This window comes from Zea mays, chromosome 3 (assembly GCF_902167145.1).
Source record: "Zea mays cultivar B73 chromosome 3, Zm-B73-REFERENCE-NAM-5.0, whole genome shotgun sequence".
In the NCBI taxonomy this organism is placed as follows: Eukaryota; Viridiplantae; Streptophyta; class Magnoliopsida; order Poales; family Poaceae; genus Zea; species Zea mays.
The window spans coordinates 204,247,124-204,270,919 of NC_050098.1; the positions used below are offsets into that span (position 1 = coordinate 204,247,124).

Consider the following 23,796-nt stretch of genomic DNA (forward strand, 5'->3'; position numbering starts at 1 on the left):
TCATTCTTTTTAGTTTCTGAAAGGGAAATGGACCTAATCGTTTCCTATAATCGATTTTGGTGGTTGACGTCCATCACAAACCATGTGGACTAACTAGTTTGTCTAGATGTCATTTATCTCAGGTGCATAAGGTTCAACACAAACCAAGAAAGAAATTCAGTTGGGGTCTCAAATTGATTTGGAGCAAGACATGAGAGTGTGCTGCCAAGTGGCGCACCGGACAGTGTTCGATGCACCTGGCCTACAACCAAGCGAACAGGCCACTCTCGGGTTTCTTCTGGGGGCGCTCCGCTATAATTCACCGGATTGTCCGGTGTGCACCGGACTGTCCGGTGTGCACCGGACTGTCCGGTGTGCACCGGACATGTCCGGTGATCCAACGGAGCAACGACTATCTGGCGCCAACGGTGGACTGCAAAAGTGAACGGTTGTGAACAGTGCGCGGCAGGAGTCAGAGTGCACCGGACATGTCCGGTGTGGCACCGGACTGTCCGGTGCAGCTACAGGACAAGGGTTCCAACGGTCAACTCGCTCCAAACCCCAACGGGTGTGCTGACGTGGCACACACTGGACAGTGAATATTGGTTGTCCGGTGCACCACCGGACTGTCCGGTGTGTCCATCGCCAGCAAACTCAACCAACGACTAGGAAGTGGTTGGAGGCTATAAATACCCCCAACCACCTCCTTCAATGGATCCAAGTATTATAAACATCACATTCACTGTAAGAGCAAAGACAACCACTCCAAAGACACATCCAAAGCATTCAATCCACTCCAAGCCACAAAATCAACTTTATTGCTTAGAGACTTGAGAGAGGATCATTTGTGTTCTTTTGTTGCTCTTGTTGCTTGGATTGCTTTGTCCTTCCCCATTCTTATTCTCATAAGTGCTTGTAAAGCTAAGCAAGAGACACCTAAGTGTGTGGTGGTCCTTGAGGGGTCTTAGTGACCCAATTGATTAAGGAGAAGGCTCATCCGGTCTAAGTGACCGTTTGATAGAGGGAAAGGGTTGAAGTAGACCCGACCTTTGTGGCCTCCTCAATGGGGACTAGGTTCTTTGGAACCGAACCTCGGTAAAACAAATCACCGTGTCCATCTCTGTTGATTTCCATTTGATTTGTTTTCCCTATTTTCTCTCTCTAAGGTTTCCTTGCTAATATTGATTTGAGTTTGCTCCCAAACGTCATCTGCATCATTTGAGCAACTCATAGCAAGATAAACAATCTTCCGCACTCGGATTTAATTCTAACGTTAACCTCGGCCTTAGTGTGTGTTTAAGTTTATAAATTTCAGGTTTCACCTATTCACCCCCTCTAGGTGACTATCAGTTTCTAAAGCAAGAGCCTTTTCTACATTGACATACTTATCATGCTCATCATAAAGTAAGTCCTCTTGCTTTTCTAGGAGTCTAATTTTTCATTAAGGGCATTGATTAATTTATTATTTTATCAACCTTAGATCTATCCAAGCCTTTAAACAATTTGCTATAGTCCTCTTCATCATCATTAGGTTCTTCATCACTAGAGGAAGTATACTGGGGAGTGGATGTAGAGAATACCTTCCTCTCCTTAGCATCAGGCAGGTGTGATGCTTGTTGGGGAAGAGGGAGGACTTATCGAAGGCAACAACTGTGAGTCCCTCGTCGTTGGAGTTGGAGGATGAGCAGTTTGAATCCCACTCCTTTCTAATATACGCTTCACCCTTCATCTTCTCGTACAACTTCCTTTTCTTCTCCTTGTTTTGGTCATTTTCATTATCTGGACAGTTTGCTATAAAATGACCTGACTTACCGCACTTGAAGTAGGCGTGCTTCCCTGACCTCTTGATTTGTGCTTGTTGGAGTAGTCCTTGTGCCCCTTCAAAGCGGTCTTGAAGCGCTTGATGACAAGTGCCATCTTGTTGTTCAGACCAACAGCCTCCACTTGCGCCACCTTACTGAGGAGCGTCTCCTTGTGGTTTGTCACTTTGAAAGACAACTTACAATTCATTGGAGGGGAGGCTCTCATTGACGATGTCATCGATGTACATAGCGTCTTTAACCATCATTTGATGGCTAACAAACTAGCACAACGCCTCCTCAGGAATCATCTTAGTATACCTGGGGTTTTCACGAACTAAGGAAACAAGATTAGCATCAAAAACAGTAAATGGCCTGAGCATGAGTCGGATGACTTCATCCATCCATCTCTTGCTTCCGTAGTTGTGAAATTGGTTCATGAGGGACTTGAGCGTGTTGTACATCTCTTGTGGCCCTTCGATCGACCCTCTTCATTGTGAACCTCCCAAGGTCACCCTCGATGATCTCTATCTTGGTGATTTTGTTCATTAAGTTTCATTTATGCGTAATCCTGAAAGTGCCCCAAATTTCCTTCACATTTTCCAAGCCATTTAACTTGTTGTACTCTTCCCTGTATAAAGAGGCTAACAGGACAGTAGTACCTTGGGCATTTTCCAAGCCATTTAACTTGTTGTACTCTTCCCTATATAAGAGAGGCTAACTAGTCCTCAACTTCTACCTTATTATAGCTCTCATTATCTACATTCGGTATGTTTATTCCATTCTCAATTATGTCCAAAATGCAAGGATGGAGCGGTAAAAGATGGCTACACATTTTATGACTCCACCAAGAATAATCCTCCCCATCGAAGTTCGGAGGCTTGCCATGAGGAATTGAATGTAAATGAGAATTTGAGGACCAAGAAATGCATGAATAACTAAGTGGAGTGTGGTTGAATGTATTTTGACCATTTTTTGCTTGGAAGAAGAGTCGTTCTTTTGTGAAGTTGTCGAAGATGTAGATGTGTCGCTCTCGTAGTAGACGATCTTCTTGATGCACTTATTCTTCTTTCCCTCCTTTTTGTTCGATCCTGAGTCGATGGGCTTCTCGCCTTTGGGTTTGTCGCCGATGGGGATCTTCTCCTTCTCGCTCCGTCAACCACATTTGCCTTCCCTTTGGTGTCCATCTCTTCAGGTTGTTAGACCCAAAATGAAGACACCGACTCCGATACCAATTGAGAGTCACCTAGAGGGGGTTAATAGGTGATGCCTGCTAAACACAACTTCAAACATCGGTCCAAATTAAGAGTAAACACAAAATAGGACTAAGTCAGAGTGAGAAGAAGAGAAAAGTTCTCTTCACTTGATTGCTCTTTCAATACGTGAATTATACTATGAACAACACTGTAATTGAAAGATAGAACTTAGATAAAGGAAGGACAATCATAAAGAAACAAGCATAAGAGACACAATGATTTTCCTCGTGGTATAGTCAAGCATAAAATGCTTGTCTACTCCATGTTGTGGTGTTCCAATTAACAAGGGTTTCTCTCAACCCCTCTCAAGCGATCCTATGATCAACTTGAGTGCCATGGTCTTCTTTATATCAATAGTAATCTTGTTGCAAGGAATCTCCATAAATTGGAGTCTCTTGCAACCGTACACAAAAATTAGAGTTACAACTCGAAGCACAACACAAGAGAGGTGTGAGAGTACACACACAAGAGCAAACACGTAGAACACAATGCAAGAACGAAGGTCGTAACACATCGCTCTCACAGAAAGACAGAAACAACTCACTAGAATGTCACAAATGCGTTGTTGCAGAGTATGAGAGTGAAGTATTGCTCTTAGGGTGCTTATATGCTGAAGGAGTGCGCCATGGGGTCCCTTTTTATTGCCCAAGGCTAGCCCCTGGTCATTGCACCTTCCTTCTAAATGTTGTTGAATTCCTGCTATTCTTGGGGGCACTGGTTCGATGTGCCACCGGACCGGGAACAGGGAGCGGCCTCCGAGATCCTGACTGGATCCTTCCAAACCTAGGGGCACCGGACCGAGTCTGTGAACCATTGGACCACCAAGTGTCGATATCTCGTGATGTAGCCATTGGGCGCTCGGAGTTAGCCATTACTGTAAGGGAAATAATCTCAATATTTCCTATAATCGATTTTGGTGTTTGACGACCATCACAAACCTTGTGGACTAACCAGTTTTGCCTAGTTGATCATTTCACAGGTGCATAAGTTCATCAACAACTATTCTAAATCGACTGTCCGGAATACCGTAGATTATTCCGGACAGGACAAGCTTTTTGAAAAATCACCTAAACGCGGACCGTCCGGGCCCTTGCGGCGGACCGTCCGTGACACTAGGGTGAGCCTCGGACATAACCAATGCAAAAACACAAGTCTACACTACAGATTGTCCGATGAAAAGCAAACACCGTCTGAGACCAAGCGCGGACCGTCTGGCCTCAGGCGCGGACCGTCCGGTCGGTGAAGAACCGAAAAAGCCGAAGGTGACGGGTTCGGGAAGTTGAATTATAGCGTCCTCGCGGACCGTCCGAGGTGCACGACCAAACCGTACGCGACTACCTTTATCTGACATCTGACGACACATTAAATGCTATATAGTCGTTGATATAGTCGTTACTGCTGACCGTTGCGATTTCAGTCGTTGATGTGCAGGGGCGGACCGTCCAGACCAGGGGCGTGGACCGTCCGCGGTCGGCAGAAAGGGGGCAACAGCTAGGAAGTGGTTGTGGGCTATAAATACAACCCCAACCACCTCCATTCACTTCACCTAAGCATTCCAACCTTTCACATTCAATACAAGAGCTAGCAATCCATTCCAAGACACAATCAAAGCTTCCAATCTATCCAAGTTCCACAATTAAGACAAGTGATCATTAGTGATTAGAGACTTGAGAGAGAAAGTGATCCGTGTGTTATCTGTCGCTCTTGTCGCTTGGCTTTTGCAATCGTGCTTTCTTCTTCCCATTCTTGTTCTCAAGACACTTGTAATCAAAGCAAGAGACACCAAGTTGTGGTGGTCCTTGTAGGGGTCTAAGTGACCCGTTTGATTAAAGAGAAAGCTCACTCGGTCTAAGTGACCGTTTGAGAGAGAGAAAGGGTTGAAAGAGCCCGATCTTTATGACCACCTCAACAGGGACTAGGTTCTTTGAACCGAACCTCGGTAAAACAAATCACCGTGTTCATCCGCTTCATTTCTTGGTTGATTTGTTTTCCCTCTCTTTCGGACTCGGATTTAATTCTAACGCTAACCCCGGCTTGTAGTGTGTTTAAATTTGTAAATTTTAGAATTCCGCCTATCCACCCCCCTCTAGGCGACTTTCAATTGGTATCAGAGCCCGGTACTTCATTAGAGTCTAACCACTCAAAGTGATGTTGGGAGGATCCGCCAAGAGGGAGATGGAAACGGACACAAGCCATGGGAAGGCTCCATCAAAGGAGTTCGGCGCCAAAGGAAGGGAGGAGTCACATCCCCGCGTCAAGTCGCACCGGAGTGGCGACAAGAAGAAGAAGATGAAGAAAGTGGTCTACTACGAGACCGATTCTTCATCGCCATCTACCTCCGGCTCCGACGCACCGTCCGTCACTTCTAAGCGCCATGAGCGTAAGAAGTTTAGTAAGATCCCCCTACGCTATCCTCGCATTTTTAAACGCACTCCTTTACTTTCCGTCCCATTAGACAAACCACCGGTTTTTTACAGTGAAGATTATTGTATGTGGAGTGATAAAATGAGGCATCATCTAACCTCACTCCACACTAGCATTTGGGACATTGTTGAGTTTGGAGCGCAGGTACCATTCGTAGGGGATGAAGGCTACGACTCGGACGAGGTCGCCCAAATCTGGCACTTTGACTCCTAAGCAACTACTATACTCCTTGCCTCTCTATGTCGAGAGGAGTATAATAAGGTGCAATGTCTAAAAAGTGCCAAAGAGATTTGGGATGTGCTAAAGACCGCGCATGAAGGGGATGAGGTGACCAAGATCACCAAGCGGGAGACGATCGAGGGGGAGCTCGGTCGATTCATCCTCAACCAAGGAGAGGAGCCACAAGCAATGTACAACCGGCTCAAGACCTTGGTCAACCAAGTACGCAACCTCAGAAGCACCAAATGGGATGACCATGAAATGGTCAAGGTTATTCTTAGATCACTCGTATTTCGTAATCCTACTCAAGTTCAATTAATACATGGTGATCCAAGATATAAGCTAATGTCTCCCGAGAAAGTGATAGGAAAGTTTGTGAGCTTTAAGTTGATGATCAAAGGCACCAAACAAATTATCGAGCAAGGCGGCACATCCACACCTGAGGTGCAACCCATCGCATTTAAGGCGACGAAGGAGAAGAAAGAAGAGTCTACATCAAGTAGGCTTCCCATCGACGCCTCCAAGCTCGACAACGAGGAAATGATGCTCATCATCAAGAGCTTCCGCCAAATCCTCAAACAAAGGAGGGGGAAGGATTATAAACCCCGCTCCAAGAAAGTGTGCTACAAGTGTGGTAAGCCCGGTCACTTTATAGCAAAATGTCCTATTTCTAGTGATAGTGATAGGGGTGACGACAAGAAGGGAAGGAGGAAGGAAAAGAAGAAGTACTACAAGAAGAAGGGCGGTGATGCCCATGTATGCCGGGAATGGGACTCCGATGAGAGCTCCACGGACTCCTCCTCCAACGAGGACGCCGCCAACATCGCCATCACCAAAGGCCTCCTCTTCCCCAACGTCGGCCACAAGTGCCTCATGGCAAAGGACGGCAAAAAGAAGAAGGTAAAATCTAGAGCCTCCATGAAATATACAACATCTAGTGATGAGGGTAGCTCTAGTGATGATGAAGATGATTTGCTTGCTCTTTTTGCCAACTTAAACATGCAACCAAAAGAAAAATTGAATGAATTGATAGGTGCCATTCATGAGAAAGATGAACTCTTGGATAGCCAAGAGGAATTCCTTATTAAGGAAAACAAAAGGCATGTTAAAGTTAAAAATGCTTATGCTAAGGAAATAGAGAAATGTGAAAAATTGACTAGTGAGCTTAGCATTTTCCATGACACTATCTCCAACCTTAGAATTGAAAATGCTAATTTGATTGCTAAGGTTGAAAAGAGAAATGTCTGTGATGATTCAATTGCCAATCTTAAAAATGACAATGCTAGTTTAATTGCTAAGATTGACAAATTGAATGAATCAATTTCTAGCCTTAAGATTGAGAATGATAAATTAATTGCTAAGGCTAAGGATTTGAATGTTTGCAATGATTCTATTTCCTGTCTTAGAAATGAGAATGCTACATTATATGCTAAGATAGAGGAATTAAGATCTTGCAAACCCTCTACTTCTACTGTTGAACATCTCTATTTGCACTAGATGTAGAGACATTAATGTTGATGCTATCCATGATCACCTAGCTTTAATTAAAGAACAAAATGATCACATAGCTCAACTAACTGCTAAAATTAATGAGCATGAAATAGAGAACAAAAAATTTAAATTTACTAGAAGCATGCTCTATAATGGGAGACGCCCTGGCATTAAGGATGACATTGGTTTCCAACAGGGAAGCAATGTCAAGCTTAATGCCCCCAAGAAATTGTCTAATTTTGTTAAGGGTAAGGCTCCCATGGCTCAGGATAACGAGGGCTATATTTTATATCCTGCTGGTTATCCCGAGCATAAAATTAGGAGAATTCATTCTAGGAAGTCTCATTCTGGTTCTCATCATGCTTTTATGTATAAGAATGAGACATCTAGTTCTAGGCATTATAACCATGTTAAAATGTCTAAAAATAAATCTCCTGTTGCATCAAATGAACCTAATGTTTCATTTAAGACTTTTGATGCTTCTTATGTGCTCACTAACAAATCAGGCAAAGTAGTTGCCAAATATGTTGCGGGCAAACACAAGGGCTCCAAGACTTGTGTTTGGGTACCTAAGGTGCTTGTTTCTAATGTGAAAGGACCCAAGGCCGTTTGGGTACCTAAGAACAAGGCCTAAATTGTTTTGTAGGTTTATGCATCCGGGGGCTCAAGTTGGATCACTGATAGTGGATGCATAAACCACATGATAGGGGAGAAAAGGATGTTCTCCTCCTACGAGAAAAACATAGATCCCCAAAAGAGCTATCACATTCGGGGATGGAAACCAAGGTTTGGTCAAAGGACTTGGTAAAATTGCTATATCTCCTGACCATTCTATTTCCAATGTTTTTCTTGTAGATTCTTTAGATTATAACTTGCTTTCAGTTTCTCAATTATGCAAAATAGGTTACAACTGTCTTTTTACAAATATATGTGTTACTGTCTTTAGAAGAAGTGATGATTCAGTAGCGTTTAAGGGAGTACTCGAGGGTCAACTATACTTAGTTGATTTCAATAGAGCTGAACTCGATACTTGTTTAATTGCTAAGACTAATATGGGTTGGCTCTGGCATCACCGACTAGCCCATGTTGGGATGAAGAATCTTCACAAGCTTCTAAAGGGAGAACACATTTTGGGACTAACAAATGTTCATTTTGAGAAAGACAGGGTTTGTAGCGCATGTCAAGCAGGGAAGCAAGTTGGTACCCACCATCCACACAAGAACATCATGACGACCGACATGCCGCTTGAGCTACTCCACATGGATCTATTCGGCTCGATAGCTTACATAAGCATCGGCGGGAGTAAGTACTATCTAGTTATTGTGGATGATTATTCTCGCTTCACTTGGGTGTTCTTTTTGCAGGAAAAATCACAAACCCAAGAGACCTTAAAGGGATTCTTGAGACGGGCTCAAAGTGAGTTTGGATTAAGGATCAAGAAAATAAGAAGCGACAATGGGACGGAGTTCAAGAACTCACAAATCGAAGGCTTCCTTGAGGAGGAGGGCATCAAGCATGAGTTCTCTTCTCCCTACACACCTCAACAAAATGGTGTAGTGGAGAGAAAGAATAGAACTCTACTGGACATGGCGAGGACCATGCTTGATGAGTACAAGACTCCGGACCGGTTTTGGGCTGAGGCGATTAACACCGCCTCCTACTCCATCAACCGGCTCTACCTTCACCGAATCCTCAAGAAGACATCATATGAACTCCTAACCGGTAAAAAGCCCAACATTTTTCATATTTTAGAGTCTTTGGTAGCAAATGTTTTATTCTTGTTAAAAGAGGTAGAAAATCTAAATTTGCTCCTAAGGATATAGAAGGCTTTTTACTAGGATATGACTCAAACACAAGGGCATATAGAGTCTTCAACAAATCCACTAGATTAGTTGAGGTTTCTTGTGACATTGTGTTTGATGATACTAATGGCTCCCAAGTGGAGCAAGTTGATCTTGATGAGCTAGATGATGAAGAGGCTCCGTGCGTCGCGCTAAGGAACATGTCCATTGAGGATGTGTGTCCAAAGGAATCCGAAGAGCCTCCACAAGTACAAGATCAACCGTCATCTTCCAATCAAGCATCTCCACCAACTCAAGATGAGGATCAGGCTCAAGACAATGAAGATAAAGATCAAGAGGATGAGCCACCTCAAGAGGAGGACAATGATCAAGGGGGAGATGAAGTTGATCAAGACAAGGAAGATGATCAAGAGATACAAGGTCCAAGACCGCCACACCCAAGAGTCCATCAAGCGATTCAAAGAGATCACCCCGTGAACTCCATCCTCGGCGATATTCATAAGGGGGTAACAACTTGATCTCGAGTCGCTCATTTTTGTGAACATTACTCCTTTGTGTCTTCCTTTGAGCCATACAGGGTGGAAGATGCATTAAGAGATTCAGATTGGGTGCTGGCAATGCAAGAGGAACTCAACAACTTCATGAGGAATGAGGTATGACATCTTGTTCCACGTCCTAACCAAAATGTTGTAGGAACCAAGTGGGTATTCCGCAACAAGCAAGATGAGCATGGTGTGGTGACAAGGAACAAAGCCCGACTTGTAGCCAAAGGATATTCACAAGTCGAAGGTTTGGATTTCGGTGAAACCTATGCACCCGTAGCTAGGCTTGAGTCAATTCGCATATATCTTGCCTATGCTACTTACCAGGGCTTTAAGCTTTACCAAATAGACGTGAAAAGTGCCTTCCTTAATGGACCAATCAAGGAAGAGGTCTATGTTGAGCAACCTCCCGGCTTTGAAGATAGTGAGTACCCTAATCATGTTTACAAACTCTCTAAGGCGCTTTATGGGCTCAAGCAAGCCCCAAGAGCATGGTATGAATGCCTAAGAGATTTTCTTATCACTAATGGCTTCAAAGTCGGCAAAGCCGATCCTACACTCTTTACTAAAATCATTGCAAATGATTTGTTTGTATGTCAAATTTATGTTGATGATATCATATTTGGGTCTACTAACAAATCTACTTGTGAAGAGTTTAGTAGGATAATGATTCAAAAATTCGAGATGTCGATGATGGGAGAATTGAAGTATTTCCTAGGATTTCAAATGAAGCAACTCCAAGAGGGCACCTTCATCAGCCAAACCAAGTACATTTAAGATATACTTACCAAGTTTGGGATGAAGGATGTCAAGCCCATCAAGACACCCATGGGAACTAATGGGCATCTCGACCTCGACACGGGAGGTAAATCCGTAGATCAAAAGGTATACCGGTCAATGATAGGATCTTTACTCTATTTATGTGCATCTCGACTGGATATTATGCTTTCTGTATGCATGTGTGCAAGATTCCAAGCCGATCCTAAGGAAGTTCACCTTAGGGCCGTGAAAAGAATCATGAAATATTTAGTTTATACACCTAAGTTTGGTCTTTGGTACCCCAAGGGATCCACCTTTGATTTAATAGGCTATTCGGATGCTGATTGGGCAGGGTGTAAAATTGATAGGAAGAGCACATCAGGGACTTGTCAGTTTTTGGGGAGATCCCCGGTGTCTTGGCCTTCAAAGAAACAAAACTCAGTAGCTCTTTCTACCGCCGAAGCCGAGTATATTGCCGCAGGCCATTGCTGTGCGCAGTTACTTTGGATGAGGCAAACCCTTAGGGACTATGGCTACAAATTGAGCAAAAAGTCCCTCTCCTATGTGATAATGAGAGTGCAATCCGCATGGCGGATAATCCCGTTGAACACAGCCGCACTAAGCACATAGCCATTCGGTATCACTTTTTAAGAGATCACCAACAAAAGGGGGATATCGAGATAGCTTATGTTAGCACCAAAGAACAATTAGCCGATATCTTTACCAAACCATTAGATGAGAAAACCTTTACCAAACTTAGGAATGAGCTCAATATTCTTGATTCTCGGAATTTTGATTGATACTTTGCACACATAGCTCATTTATGTACCTTTGATCATATCTCTTTTATGTCTATGACTAATGTGTTTTCAAGTGTATTCATATGCTAAGTCGTAGATTGAAAGGGAAATATAGTTTTTGGCGAAGACAAGGCTTCCACTCCACTCTATCGGTATTATTTACCCTTCGCCATCACTCCGCACCGCTCTCCACTTTGGTATAATTGTCACTCTCATTACTCATACCATTGAGGAAAAGTAAAAAGGGCTCTCAAAAGACTCCGTTTTTGGCGATTAATGCCAAAGGGGGAGAAATATTTAGCCCAAAGCAAAAGGACCGCACCACCACCTAAATATTTCAACATTTTCAAAAGAACATTTTCAATTGGTATCTTGTTAAGTGTTATACTTCAAAATTGGTATGATATTTTCAATTGGTATAAGTTTTTCAAAAAACTAGCATCTCAATATATTTCCAATTGCATACTTAGAAATAGTTTCATTTCAAAATAACTTATGCACATCTGTCAAAATGCAAACTAGTTACATTTCTATACTTTATATTTGTTTTGGTTTGTGTTAGCATCAATCACCAAAAAGGGGGAGATTGAAAGGGAAATAGTCTCAACATTTCTTATAATCGATTTTGGTGTTTGACGACCATCACAAACCTTGTGGACTAACCAGTTTTGCCTAGTTGATCATTTCACAGGTGCATAAGTTCATCTACAACTATTCTAAATCGACTGTCCGGAATACCATAGATTATTCTGGATAGGAGAAGCTTTTTGGAAAATCACCTAAGAGCGGACCGTTCGGGCCCTTACGACGGACCGTCCGTGACACTAGGGTGAGCCTCGAACAGAACCAATGCAAAAACACAAGTCTACACTACGGGCCGTCCGATGAAAAGCAAGCACCGTCCGAGACCAAGCGCGGACCGTCTGGCCTCAGGCGCGAACCGTCCGGTCGGTGAAGAACCGAAAAACCCGAAGGTGACGGGTTCGGGAAGTTGAATTATAGTGTCCTCGCGGACCGTCCAGGGTGCACGACCGGACCGTCCGCGACTACCTTTATCTGACATCTGACGACACATTAAATGCTATATAGCCGTTGATATAGCCGTTACAGCTGACCGTTGTGATTTCAGCCGTTTATGTGCAGGGGCGGACCGTCCAGACCAGGGGCGTGGATCGTCCGCGGTCGGCAGAAAGCGGGCAACGACTAGGAAGTGGTTGTGGGCTATAAATACAACCCCAACCACCTCTATTCACTTCACCCAAGCATTCCAACCTTTCACATTCAATACAAGAGCTAGCAATCCATTCCAAGACACAATCAAAGCTTCCAATCTCTCCAAGTTCCACAATTGAGACAAGTGATCATTAGTGATTAGAGACTTGACATAGAAAGTGATCCGTGTGTTATCTGTCGCTCTTATCGCTTGGCTTTTGCAATCGTGCTTTCTTCTTTCCATTCTTGTTCTCAAGACACTTGTAAGCAAAGCAAGAGACACCAAGTTGTGGTGGTTCTTGTAGGGGTCTAAGTGACCTGTTTGATTAAGGAGAAAGCTCACTCGGTCTAAGTGACCGTTTAAGAGAGGGAAAGGGTTGAAAGAGACCCGGTCTTTGTGACCACCTCAACGGGGACTAGGTTCTTTGGAACCGAACCTCGGTAAAACAAATCACCGTGTTCATCCGCTTCATTTCTTGGTTGATTTGTTTTCCCTCTCTTTCGTACTCGGATTTAATTCTAACGCTAACCCTAGCTTGTAGTGTGTTTAAGTTTGTAAATTTTAGATTCCGCCTATCCACCCCCCTCTAGGCGACTTTCAATTACCACAAGGTCTGGAGGACCACCAGACCATGTACATTACCAGTTCTTTGGTTTTATAAATGAAATTCCTGAGAGTCGCCTATTCAGCCGTACATGTGGTCCGGTGCACATGGACCCAGTCTGGTGCATCAGGCTACCAAAAACCCAAGTCTGGGCACTTCACAAACTCTATCAGGTGCGCTACCGGACCGATCTAGGGACACCCAAAGCAGCCTAGATTAGGCTATTTGGATCCTAACTTCTTCCATTTGATTTTTCCTTTCTTGTGAGCTTCCCTACGACTTAGACAAACATAGTTAGTACATAATCCAATTTACTAAGTGCGGGAAACTTACCTCTTTCATAGATTTTCAATAGAGTTCATGTTTTGGCCCAAATCAAGTCCAAAAATCGTTTTTTGTATTTTACACAAAGTTGCATTTCCAGGCCCCTGTTTCAACTCTTTTGGACTTGAAACCTTCAAATTGCTTATAAGTGAACATGTGCTCATGATCATAGCAAAAAAGTTAGTCCATGACGGTGTGTTGGACACTTAATCACCAAAACATGTAGAAATGACTATATAGCCCATTTCCCTTTCAAGAACCTATATTAGAGTAGCGGCTTTGAGGTGTTCTTTGAATTTTTTTGATTGTCAGGATCAGGCCAACCATCCTGCACATCACCTCTGCGAGCTGCTCGTGTGATGCTAGGTGAGTCACAGGCAAATCCTATATTAAGAGTTGATGAGTCTAAGGTGACGTGACATGTGCCCGTACAATGCAACTTGCTCAGATCATGACCTCTACGTTAGAAAATTTATGAATTGATTTAGTGAAAGGAAAATGTGCTATATGCCATTTCTATAGTAGTTTTGGTGTTTGATGACCAAAACAACATTGTGATCTAACAAGTTTGCTAATTGTATGAGTGCAGATTTATAAGTCAAATTAAACAATGCAATAGTTAGATCAAACAAAGGCTTAGAAGGACATATTTTGGATAAGTCATGATCAATTTATATGTTTGGATAAGTTCTAAATGCCATTAGAAATGTTTTTGAGCACCTTAAAGGGTTTGAGAGGCCAGACTTTGGAAAAAGTGCTTTTGGTGCTAGTTTTGAGCTAGATTGGAAATCTAAGTTGGAGATTACAAAATGGTCAAGAACTATGACTTAGACTAGTAGGATAGTCACTAAAAATGTTTGTCTAAGTCATAGGAATGCCCTCAAGGACAACCGAAAGGAAACAAGGAAGAAAAGGCCGAAGTGCTCAACTCTAGCAGGTGTGCGGCGCACCGAACTAGTTGCACAAAGAGAGTTAGAGTCTGCGGTTGTTGGTGCATAGGTCAAGTTCGGTGGTGCATTGAACCACTTATGCAGAGAACATGTTTCCAAGGTTTCTATGGACTGGTGCGTCGGACTAGTCCGTTGGTGCATCGGACCACTTTCTCAGATGGAGAAGCTTTAGATGGAGGAATCGATTCCTCTTCCACTTCCACTTCAACTTCTTCTTCTAGGTGTTCTACAAGTCAATTATAAGTACATGAATGCTTATGTAATGATATGAAATGCAAACTCCCACAAGGAGAGGTAGAAAAACATAATTATTCTTAAATGAGCACATGACAAGTCTACACATATTTCTACATAATTAGACACTTGCTAAAAGTGACCAAACTAAACTTACTTGGACAAACTAGAGAATTTAAACATACTAAGGTCTACAAAGCATGTTGTTCAACCTTTTATAGGGCTTAAGCTTCTTCTAAACCTATATTAGCATTACGTCTTATGGATTTAAATACCCCTATGTAGCTAGTTGATGATTTTCTAGGCAAACCAACTCCAAACAGATTGAAATTTTAACCAAGTGTTCATATAGTGGTAAATAGGTTTTCCACAAATTTTTTATAATTTTTGGTGCTCTGGTTTTGTTTCTAAAATTCATTCTACCTTTCTAAAGGCACTCTTAAATTAACTAAAATTTTCTTTCTGCTGTAAAAATCCTAAAGATATTTTTAACAGTAACTACACACTTTTATGGACTCTACAAAATTAGTTTCAATTTTCTTGCATTTTTCTATATTTTCTAGTGGATTTTACAATCTACTAGTAAAATAAAAAGAGAAACCATGAATAATTCTAGGCCGAAAGACGGAGCTCAGCCCATGAGCACAGGGAAAACTGGCCCCGCGCTGCACATTTTGCAAAAAGGTCCCTGCTGTTATGAATAATCGAGAAGACTTTGCATCCTATTCTAATGTATCACTAACATCGCGCTAGGGACCCCGGATTTCTTCACTTTCACAACTTCCAATCCAGGACTCCGACGCCAGGGAACACGGTCGAACACCTGGCCGCTCGCACCCGAGTTCACCACCGGTGAGCCCCTCCGGCTAGGATGAGTACATCTATGTGACACCCAAACTTCACTCATTACTTCCCTTCGGATCCCAACCACCTAGATTGGCTCTAGCCCCAGATACTGCGAAGAACCAAACTTCGGCGAGGTAGACCGGGGTTTCTAACATGGTAGAGTTCAATCCAAGGCTATAACGAGCATTAGTAACACGTTTAGCACACAGTGCTCACATGGGTTGGCTTGGGAAGGACGTGGTTCGGTCAGTCGACGTGAAGATGGCCCGCGACGGCGTTCTAGACAAAACTCGACGACGTTCTGGCTAGGGTACCACGGTAGCGTTCAAAAGGGCAACACCGTGAGCAACACCATCACACATGGGTAATGAAACGTGAACAAACCAAGCATATTACCTTCTAGGGGAAGCTGGCCACGGTGAGCCGAGGGATTTGTTGACGTGGTCACAACTGTTAGGGCTTTCTTCGAGTTCAAGCTTTTACAATGAATAAAAGGGGTAGAGAGGGTTTGAAGGCTTAACCTAGATGTATGTGAGTGGGGTGGCACGGTAAGGAAGCCACGAAATCAACAGAGACATAGTGGAGTTCAGTTTTTGTGTTCCAAAACACTATGGCAAGCACTCAAGGAATTGGGGCTTCTGACTTCCATAGGGATTTACATAGGGCTGAACTCATGACCAATAGGTTCCCCAACCCCTCTGCGTGGTCACTACGCAAGGCAAGGCACATGAGGACTGATTTGGTGATTAGGGATTCCAAGGGGATCCATGGGGAGGAATCCCCTTGCAATTCAATTTTGAATAGCAAGAGGATTTCTTCCCCTCGGGATCACCGGTCACTAAATCAGCCCTGAGAGATTTTTTTCACCTCCCCACTGCATGTTAGATAGCAAGCCACAGTGAAAGGTTGAGTCAACAACAAACACATGTTCTACCTCTTCAAGCTCATCCTTGATGTGGTGAACTGTGGCAAGTTACTTTCCCCCAAGCAACGAGTTTCCTTTGTGGGCAAACACCAGAAGCACCTAGAGCAACTGGTGGAGAGGGATATTTTCTCAGATATTTGCACAGCCCTAAACTACTTTAGTCGACTGCAGTGCCAACTTCACCCCTCCTTTTCTCCATATTCCAAACAAGGACATGCCTACTTACTCAAGCAGTTTTGTTCACTAACTATAGGTCTACAAGTTTACTATAGTCTTCCAGGGCTAATTACACAAGAATCACAGGTTAGGAGGCCTCAAAGTCGACCCCAATTCACAGAGACCATATTCAGTGATCTGAAACTGAATCAGAACTCACAGCCTGATAGTTCCACCTTTAGGGCAGTCTTTTCTTCACTTTTCGTGTGGAATCAAACCAAACTCACTTAAAGGAACTTGCTCATTAACATATGATCTTCAAACTTGCTATAAAGATCCCAGTCCAAAACCATCTAAAACAGGCACCACACAGCTCCAAAGTTGAGCCAAACACTGAAATTCAGCCCTGGTTACTATTCACTATCTGAAAACTTCATAAGTCTGACAGCCTATTTTCTAGCACCATTTACTCCACTTTTTATGTAGTACCAAGCCAATCTTACTTAAAACAACTTCTGCACTGATAGATTCTCTGCAACTTTGTTTCAAGGAGTATGACATAATACTTTATAGATCAGGCACAAAAGAATTCCCAAATTGGACCAAACACACAAATTCAGAGTCTGAATTTGCACAAAGTCCGGGAATCCAGAATTTAAACTTGAATCTTTGTATCACTTTTATTACCAGTTCCAAATGACTTTAAGGATATGTACCTTAAGCAAATTTATACACTAACATGTTATCTTCCACTTTGTTACAATACCCAAGCCCAAAACTGTATATATTAGTCACTAACAGGCCTCCAAAGTTGCTTCACACTGCAAAAACCAGAGTTCTGAAATTTCAGTCAGAATTTCAGGATTGAACATTCCACTTTGGAGCAAGGTTTACAAATAGTTCCATATTGTTTTAGGGCTGAGTAACTTAATCAAGTTTGTGCACCTAGTGTAGCTCTATAGCTTTGCTACAGTAAGCATCCTCAAACTGTCCATAGATTGGAAGTTATAAAGACCCAAGATAGCTAATTGCTAATGTTTTTCAGAATTCAAAACCCTAGGTGAAAACTTTGTTTCAAGCGTTTCCCCGCTTTTTGCTATAAAACATGGAAATCTCCACACATGAAACTTGTTTGGTTTAGAAAACTCTATGACTTTAATATTTTGACCTTTGGAAAAATATTACCAGATCATAAATTCCACTTTTGGGGTCAAACCGGAGTTTTTCAAACTAGGTTTTCTACTCTTTGCTAATCACAACATCACACTCAGGGTTTTTCTTGGTCCTAGTGAATGCATTTTAGGCGTATTACAATACAAAGATGTCAATGCATATAATAACATACCAAGTTTTAGTTCTACTAATACCAGGGGTGTTATAATTACACCCACACCCGCTACCCGTGGGTAACAAACCCGCGAGCACAACCGCATGCACAATAGACGCGCAGGCACACACGAGCATAACAGACCCACGAGCAAACCCGCTAAATTCCAACAAACATTCAATTCGTTATAGAATAATAGATTCAGTTTCCTTAGAAATAACCATACATTTTCCAAACACATACAGTTTTCTTACGAACAACCATACAATGTCCAGACTGTTTTGATGAGAACATACAATTTTCTTACACATACATGTTCATAGAGTTTCCAGTGATAAGAACAATTGGACGTCCTTGCACCTGGTCAAGATGAAATCCCTCCCTGCACACGCACACCCACACATGAATCAGATCTCGATATCCCTTTTCCACCTAGCCAAGTTAATAAGGGCAACAAAATAGAAAAGAAATAAGCAGTAATGGCATGCGCGAGTCTCAAATCCAGATTTCTAGCCCTTTCCACTGCCCCTTTCTTACCGTTAGTCTCGATGGAGATCTGACACAGATCAGTCGATGGGTTTACACCGTCACACGAACAGGCCACAACAGATGGAGAGGTCAGCCGACGCCTGCCTAGAGGATCGTGAGTAGGGATGGCAACGGGGATTTCCTCGTCAGGGAATGGCTCCCTATCCCCATCCTCGCTCGCTGGGAGAAAAATTCCCCATCCCCGTAAGGAATCTGTCCTCGCTAGAAGTACAATATTTAAAAATAAATTTAAATTGATTATATCAAATTAATATAAATTTAACAAACAAGATTAAAAATTACAAAAGACATCTACTTTAGAGTTTAGTTTGCTATTTTATAACATGCCATGCACTAAGTTTTTACTATAATTTTAACAAATAAATTGACTAACTTGGATAAAAAAAGTTTCGTGGAGCGGGTACACGGGGAACGGGGATGGTTCCGTCCCCACGAACCCGACAGGGATTAAATTTCCCTCATTTAGATCCCCGTGGGGACTAAATTAGTTCTATACTCGTTCCCTAATAGAGGAATTCCCCGCGGAGAATTGGGGATCGGGTCCCCACTGCCATCTCTAATCGTGAGTCTGTGATGGCTGTGCGGGGAAGTCGGCGATGGGGTGTGGAGAGGAGTCATGTGCTGGTGCCGCTGTCGCAGAGAGAGCGCGGCGTCACTGCCATAGAGACGAGTCGGGTCATCACTCGTCAGGAGCGCAGAGAGGATGGCACCGGTGACCTTCTTTGGGTGGATGTGGCGTTGGGATGCGGCTGTCAACTGGGTGGGAGTGGGAGAGCAGCTAGGGTTTCCAACTTATATCGGGTTTATGGGTATGCGGGCACGAGTTTGAACATTTTATACCCGCGAAGGTAAACCCATTGGGTACAGGTTCAAACCCATACATGTGCCTGTGGGTGTAACCCAAACCCAAACCCGCACCCTATAGGGTTTGTGACCACGGGCACACAAGTAATCTATGCCCATTGCCATCCCTAGGTGCACCCGAGGAAAGCATATTTTCCTAATTTACTTCAACGGATATTTGAGGGGTTTAGTGCTATAAATACTCCCTAAACAACCTATTCGAGGTACCAATCATCACAAGAGCCAAGTATTTATTCATTTGCACTTGAGCAACACCTCCAGTGCATTCCAAAAGATCCAAGCGTCGCATTCGAGTAGAACTGTAGAAGTGCTTAGAGATAGCCTTATTAGTGAGAGAAAAGACTAGAGTGCATGTGTGATCTGTTTCTTGGTGTTCTGTTGTGCTCTTGAAGTTGTGTTCTTGCTCTCTTGTGTTTTGGATTTGTGACTTCCATCAATCTATAAAGGCTAGCAAGAGGCTCCGAGTTTGTAGAGTGTCTTGCATCATCTCAAGAAGAACTAGAGGACTCGAGCTTGATCGTTGGGATCGTTTGAGAGGGTTAAAAGAGACTCCATCCTTTGGGACACCTCAACGAAGACATAGGTTCGTTGTAACCGAACTCTGGTAAATCAAATCGTCCATGTCTCATTTTGTGTGTTTGTCTTTGCGATTTGATCTTCCCCCTCTCTAAGTTTTGCTTTGATCTTCACTTGTGATTGCTCTCAAATTAATTCCGCATTCATTAAGAGCAACAAGTGCAAGACGAACCTCTCTCCCACTCTATCTATTGCACCTCTTGCTCTAACTATCTAATTTGGAATCTAGTTTTGTTTTTAAGTATTGAAATTTTAGGTGTCGTCTATTCACCCCATCTAAACGACTATCATTTAGGGGGTGTTTGGGAGTGAAGTTTTTTCACAGTTTTGGAAGAATACTGCAGTATTCTCAAATACTGCGGTATTATATACAGAATGGTGTTTGACAAGCTGACTAAAATCTCTATTTTCAAAACTGAAGTATTGCAAATACTATAGTTGTTTTAAGGTATTCTAAACTTAGGTCTGGACCTCAGTTTCTAAAATTGTGGTACTGTAAACTGCGGTATTGTCATGACTAAAGTATACTGTAGTATTTCAAAAACTGTGGTTTTCAAAAACTTTGTTTCCAAACAACACCTTAGTATCTTGGTGAACACGCCCACAGCGACAAACACCGCAGCACGTGCAGGGGATTGGGACAACGTCCAACGGAGGCATGAGAATATCGATTCGTTTTCTAGGGCTGTGTCGATTCGTTTCCCTTAAATATATGGTATACGATATACTTGTTGCATACTTGATACTTAAGATCGGACCCATAACTTTTATCATCTATTTATTTTGTGTTATAAATATTATTTTTTACGTAAAGTTAGTCAAATTTAATACAGTTTAACTTACGATGACTCTAAGAATAAATATATTTTAAAATGGAAGGAATATATTACACATGAGACAATAATACCATCTTTCAGTAAAGCTTGTAAACTCACTACACAAGGTTCCCATCCCTTCCTCTCCTCTGATTTTTTTTTTGTTCTTGAAAAAACAATCTCTTATTACAGTTTTGTGCATATCCATGCATATCATCTCTTGTTTCGCTTCGTATGCTGACCCCTAATTGCTGCGCAGCAGGGCCACTGGGCCAGTCAGTTGTAGTGAGGTATCTTCTTGGGTCATACTCCGTTTTCCTGCAACTCCTAGTTCTTACATCCAGGCCTGGTGGCAGCTCCAGCAGGACCAGCTTGTCGTAGCAGCTGTGTGTATTAACACAAACTGAGATCCATGGCTCATGACACAAGCTACAGAACGATGGATCATGGATGAGATGTGTGGCGGATGATTACCTGGAAATAGGCCTCTAGTTTCTGCCTCAGGGCACCGTGCTCCCTCTTCACTTTCTGGAACGATCTCATACAACTGCAAGCCAAAACAATCCACGGGAGTAAACGATGGCTGTTCTCATTTCTTGACATGATGACTGATGAGGCAAAAATCTGAAAGAGCTAAGCAGCCAGAGAGACAGACCCTTCAACATTTCCCTGTCCGCAGTAATCCCGGAATGACACGCACTCACTCTTCATCCTTGAAGCACCAATGCTGCATCAAGTTTTGTAACATCGTCAGACACACGTAAACTTTATATAAATGTAAAACAATGGTAATGTGTTCAAATGTCAGAGTTATGTTTGCTTTACATCTGATTCGAACCATGGCATATATGTTTACAGAAGTACACGGAACTACATAATATGAGTTTTTTTCTCTGAGATACCAGACCAGCTTAAAGCCTCCAAGAACCTTGGTACAAGCATACTGGACATGTCATTAGTGAGACATTGATATGCTTCAGTTTTTTCCCCACTTTTTTTTAAGAAGCTGAAGCATGCAGTATTTGTTTCAAAAATGATAGTGTCAGCTTTGCAGGATGTTCAATAGTTAAACCCAGTAGTCCTCATTGTTCACAGAACTATAAAGTAAGGTTTGTGTGCTGTAATGAATCAGTCACACAGAATGGATCGTATGCAACTAAAAAAAATATCCAGATGCAGCACCAAGATACCTGGAACAGCTGCCTTTTAGCTGCTGCATGTATGCATCCCATCTATTGAAATCTTTGGGGTATTTTTCCCTGCAGCAGTGTCACAAAATTTTAATCAGTCAAGTCCAACACTTCTGCTTGCATCATATTTTCTTTATTTTCTGAACAAGAAATCACTTCTCCCTTGCTCTGCATGTTTTACTTACAGAGCCTGTTCAGCATTTGATATTAGCCTGGCCGAGTCCTTGAAAAACAAAGTGACAACCTCTTCCGCGAAATTAGGACTAGCTTCATCCTGCAAGTCTTCCACCTGGCAAAATTGCTCATCTAGGTACCCCTGTCGACGAAACAAAACTTACTGAGTCAGCATTCGACATATCAAAGAAAAACATTGAAAACCATAAGACAGCATGTAGCAGTGTCTGCCATGGATGGGACCACAAGCAGGCATGCTTATACATATGAAAAAGGTCCTTGTGCAAGCATAAAGATAAAGTATTGATTAGAAATATCCACATCGAGTATAATACATGCCTGATCAAAGAGAGTCTTTTTCATGGATGCAGCTTGGCGACGCAAATTAGAATAATCCATTCGTATGAATGAACTAGCCAAAGGGTTGCAAGGCGAAGGAAGGTGATGCAGATAGGAACACACTTCACAAGTCACAAGACATGTATCAACTGGTGGGAGCAATGGATATAGAAAACTGAGCAGGCCATATGCTTATATAGCGGAGGAGGCAGTTTTCTGTTTGCCTACCAAACACAAGTGAAAACTTAGATATTCCAGTTTCTGGATAGCAAATGTGACCATCCTGCGTGCACTGGTGATTTGATTGCCACGGTGTGCACAAGCTATCCACATTTTGGAGAGTGACTTGAATAGATGCGGATTCTTGGAGCCTGTATCTCTTTATAAGAGATATATGTTGGTGTATAACAATCGCAAATAAATAATCATTATAGGAACTTACTTTTAGGAATTACCAAGAGTTAACCTGTTTCATGGCGTCCAGGCTATATATTTCCCAAATAAAACCGATCAAAGATGGAATTAGCTGATTGAACAACACCAACGGCTTTCTGTAGGTGTAAGTAAAACATGATACAATACTGTATTATTATTTTACATGACACCCCCACATAAAAGTAAACACATTTGGGTGAAGATAATTAAGATCTAATACGGTAACTACTGTCGTATTTTCTCACGTTGGATTGCTCAAAAGAACATAAAGACATGGACTATCAGAACAAGTGAACAAGTCTCAGGCATGATCTTAATGCATATAGTCAGAACTCTGTAGATGGCAACCTAGAAAATATGGGCCAATCATGCAATTTAGTTAAGCTAAAGCACCCTAAACAATAGGTGACCGTTTAGTCCTTCTAAGAAAATGCAGAAATCAGACAACACTGAAGTCAGATTGCTACACATCAGTATATTTAACTTATAAAGTTATAATGGTACCTTGTAGCTGTTTTGTGGGTCAGCGAATTGGAGAATACTGCTGTGTGTGTGTTTTATAAAAAAAACAGTATCCTAAGACTGTCTCCAGTAGAGTGTGAAAAATAGGGGACACAGAACCATAGATGACATTGTTTATAGAGAGGAGTTTGAAATAGGAGATAGGATATGGGATCTGCTGGAGATAGCCTAAAACTACACAAGAAATTCTCCAGTGACAAATCCTAGTACAGAATGTAATCACACAAATGGGAAAGTTGGAATAAGATGCCTTTTGTGCCCCTCAAAGTTCAAACATAATGAGGTGATAAAATCTGGGAGAATGACTGAGAACTAGAATAGGGCCAAGATGCTTTACTTTGAGCCTCAGCCAAAGAACAGGACAAAGAATAATTGTCATAAGCCAATGTTCTCTTGGGGCATTGGGCCACGTGGCAAAACTAACAGCCTTTTGCAAAAGGGGTAAAAGAGATTCATTTAATGATTGCTCCGATGATTGCAGTTCACCACGAGTCAACATCACAACTTGATGATAAGAGGAATACAGCATGGAGATCAGAAATTCGAAACAAACAGAAAGCCTATACAGGAAATGGATATTGGCAGAAAGAAAATTCTGGACGGGTCATTGCCATAGCCACAGATGAATAAACAGCAAACATTGTCTACATGCAAGCTATTCAGTCAGTGCCTTCCCCGAATG

At 42.4% G+C, this 23,796-nt stretch overlaps 1 protein-coding gene and 1 long non-coding RNA gene across 2 annotated transcripts; both read right to left on the minus strand.

The window, feature by feature from the left end:
• Positions 1–17,810: 17,810 nt before the first annotated feature.
• On the minus strand, positions 17,811–18,993 carry LOC103651220 (uncharacterized). Its single transcript, XR_564629.4, has 2 exons — positions 18,188–18,993; positions 17,811–18,032 (listed from the first exon to the last, which is right to left on the minus strand). It is a non-coding gene; the product is annotated as an uncharacterized lncRNA (long non-coding RNA).
• Positions 18,994–20,533: 1,540 nt separating this feature from the next.
• LOC100281022 (uncharacterized) lies at positions 20,534–22,292 on the minus strand. Its single transcript, NM_001153941.1, has 6 exons — positions 22,158–22,292; positions 21,830–21,960; positions 21,645–21,713; positions 21,110–21,181; positions 20,929–21,001; positions 20,534–20,838 (listed from the first exon to the last, which is right to left on the minus strand). Exons 1-6 carry the CDS (start codon positions 22,215–22,217, stop codon positions 20,782–20,784), a joined length of 462 nt encoding a protein of 153 aa, NP_001147413.1. The 5' UTR covers positions 22,218–22,292; the 3' UTR covers positions 20,534–20,781.
• Between the last annotated feature and the right edge of the window lie 1,504 nt (positions 22,293–23,796).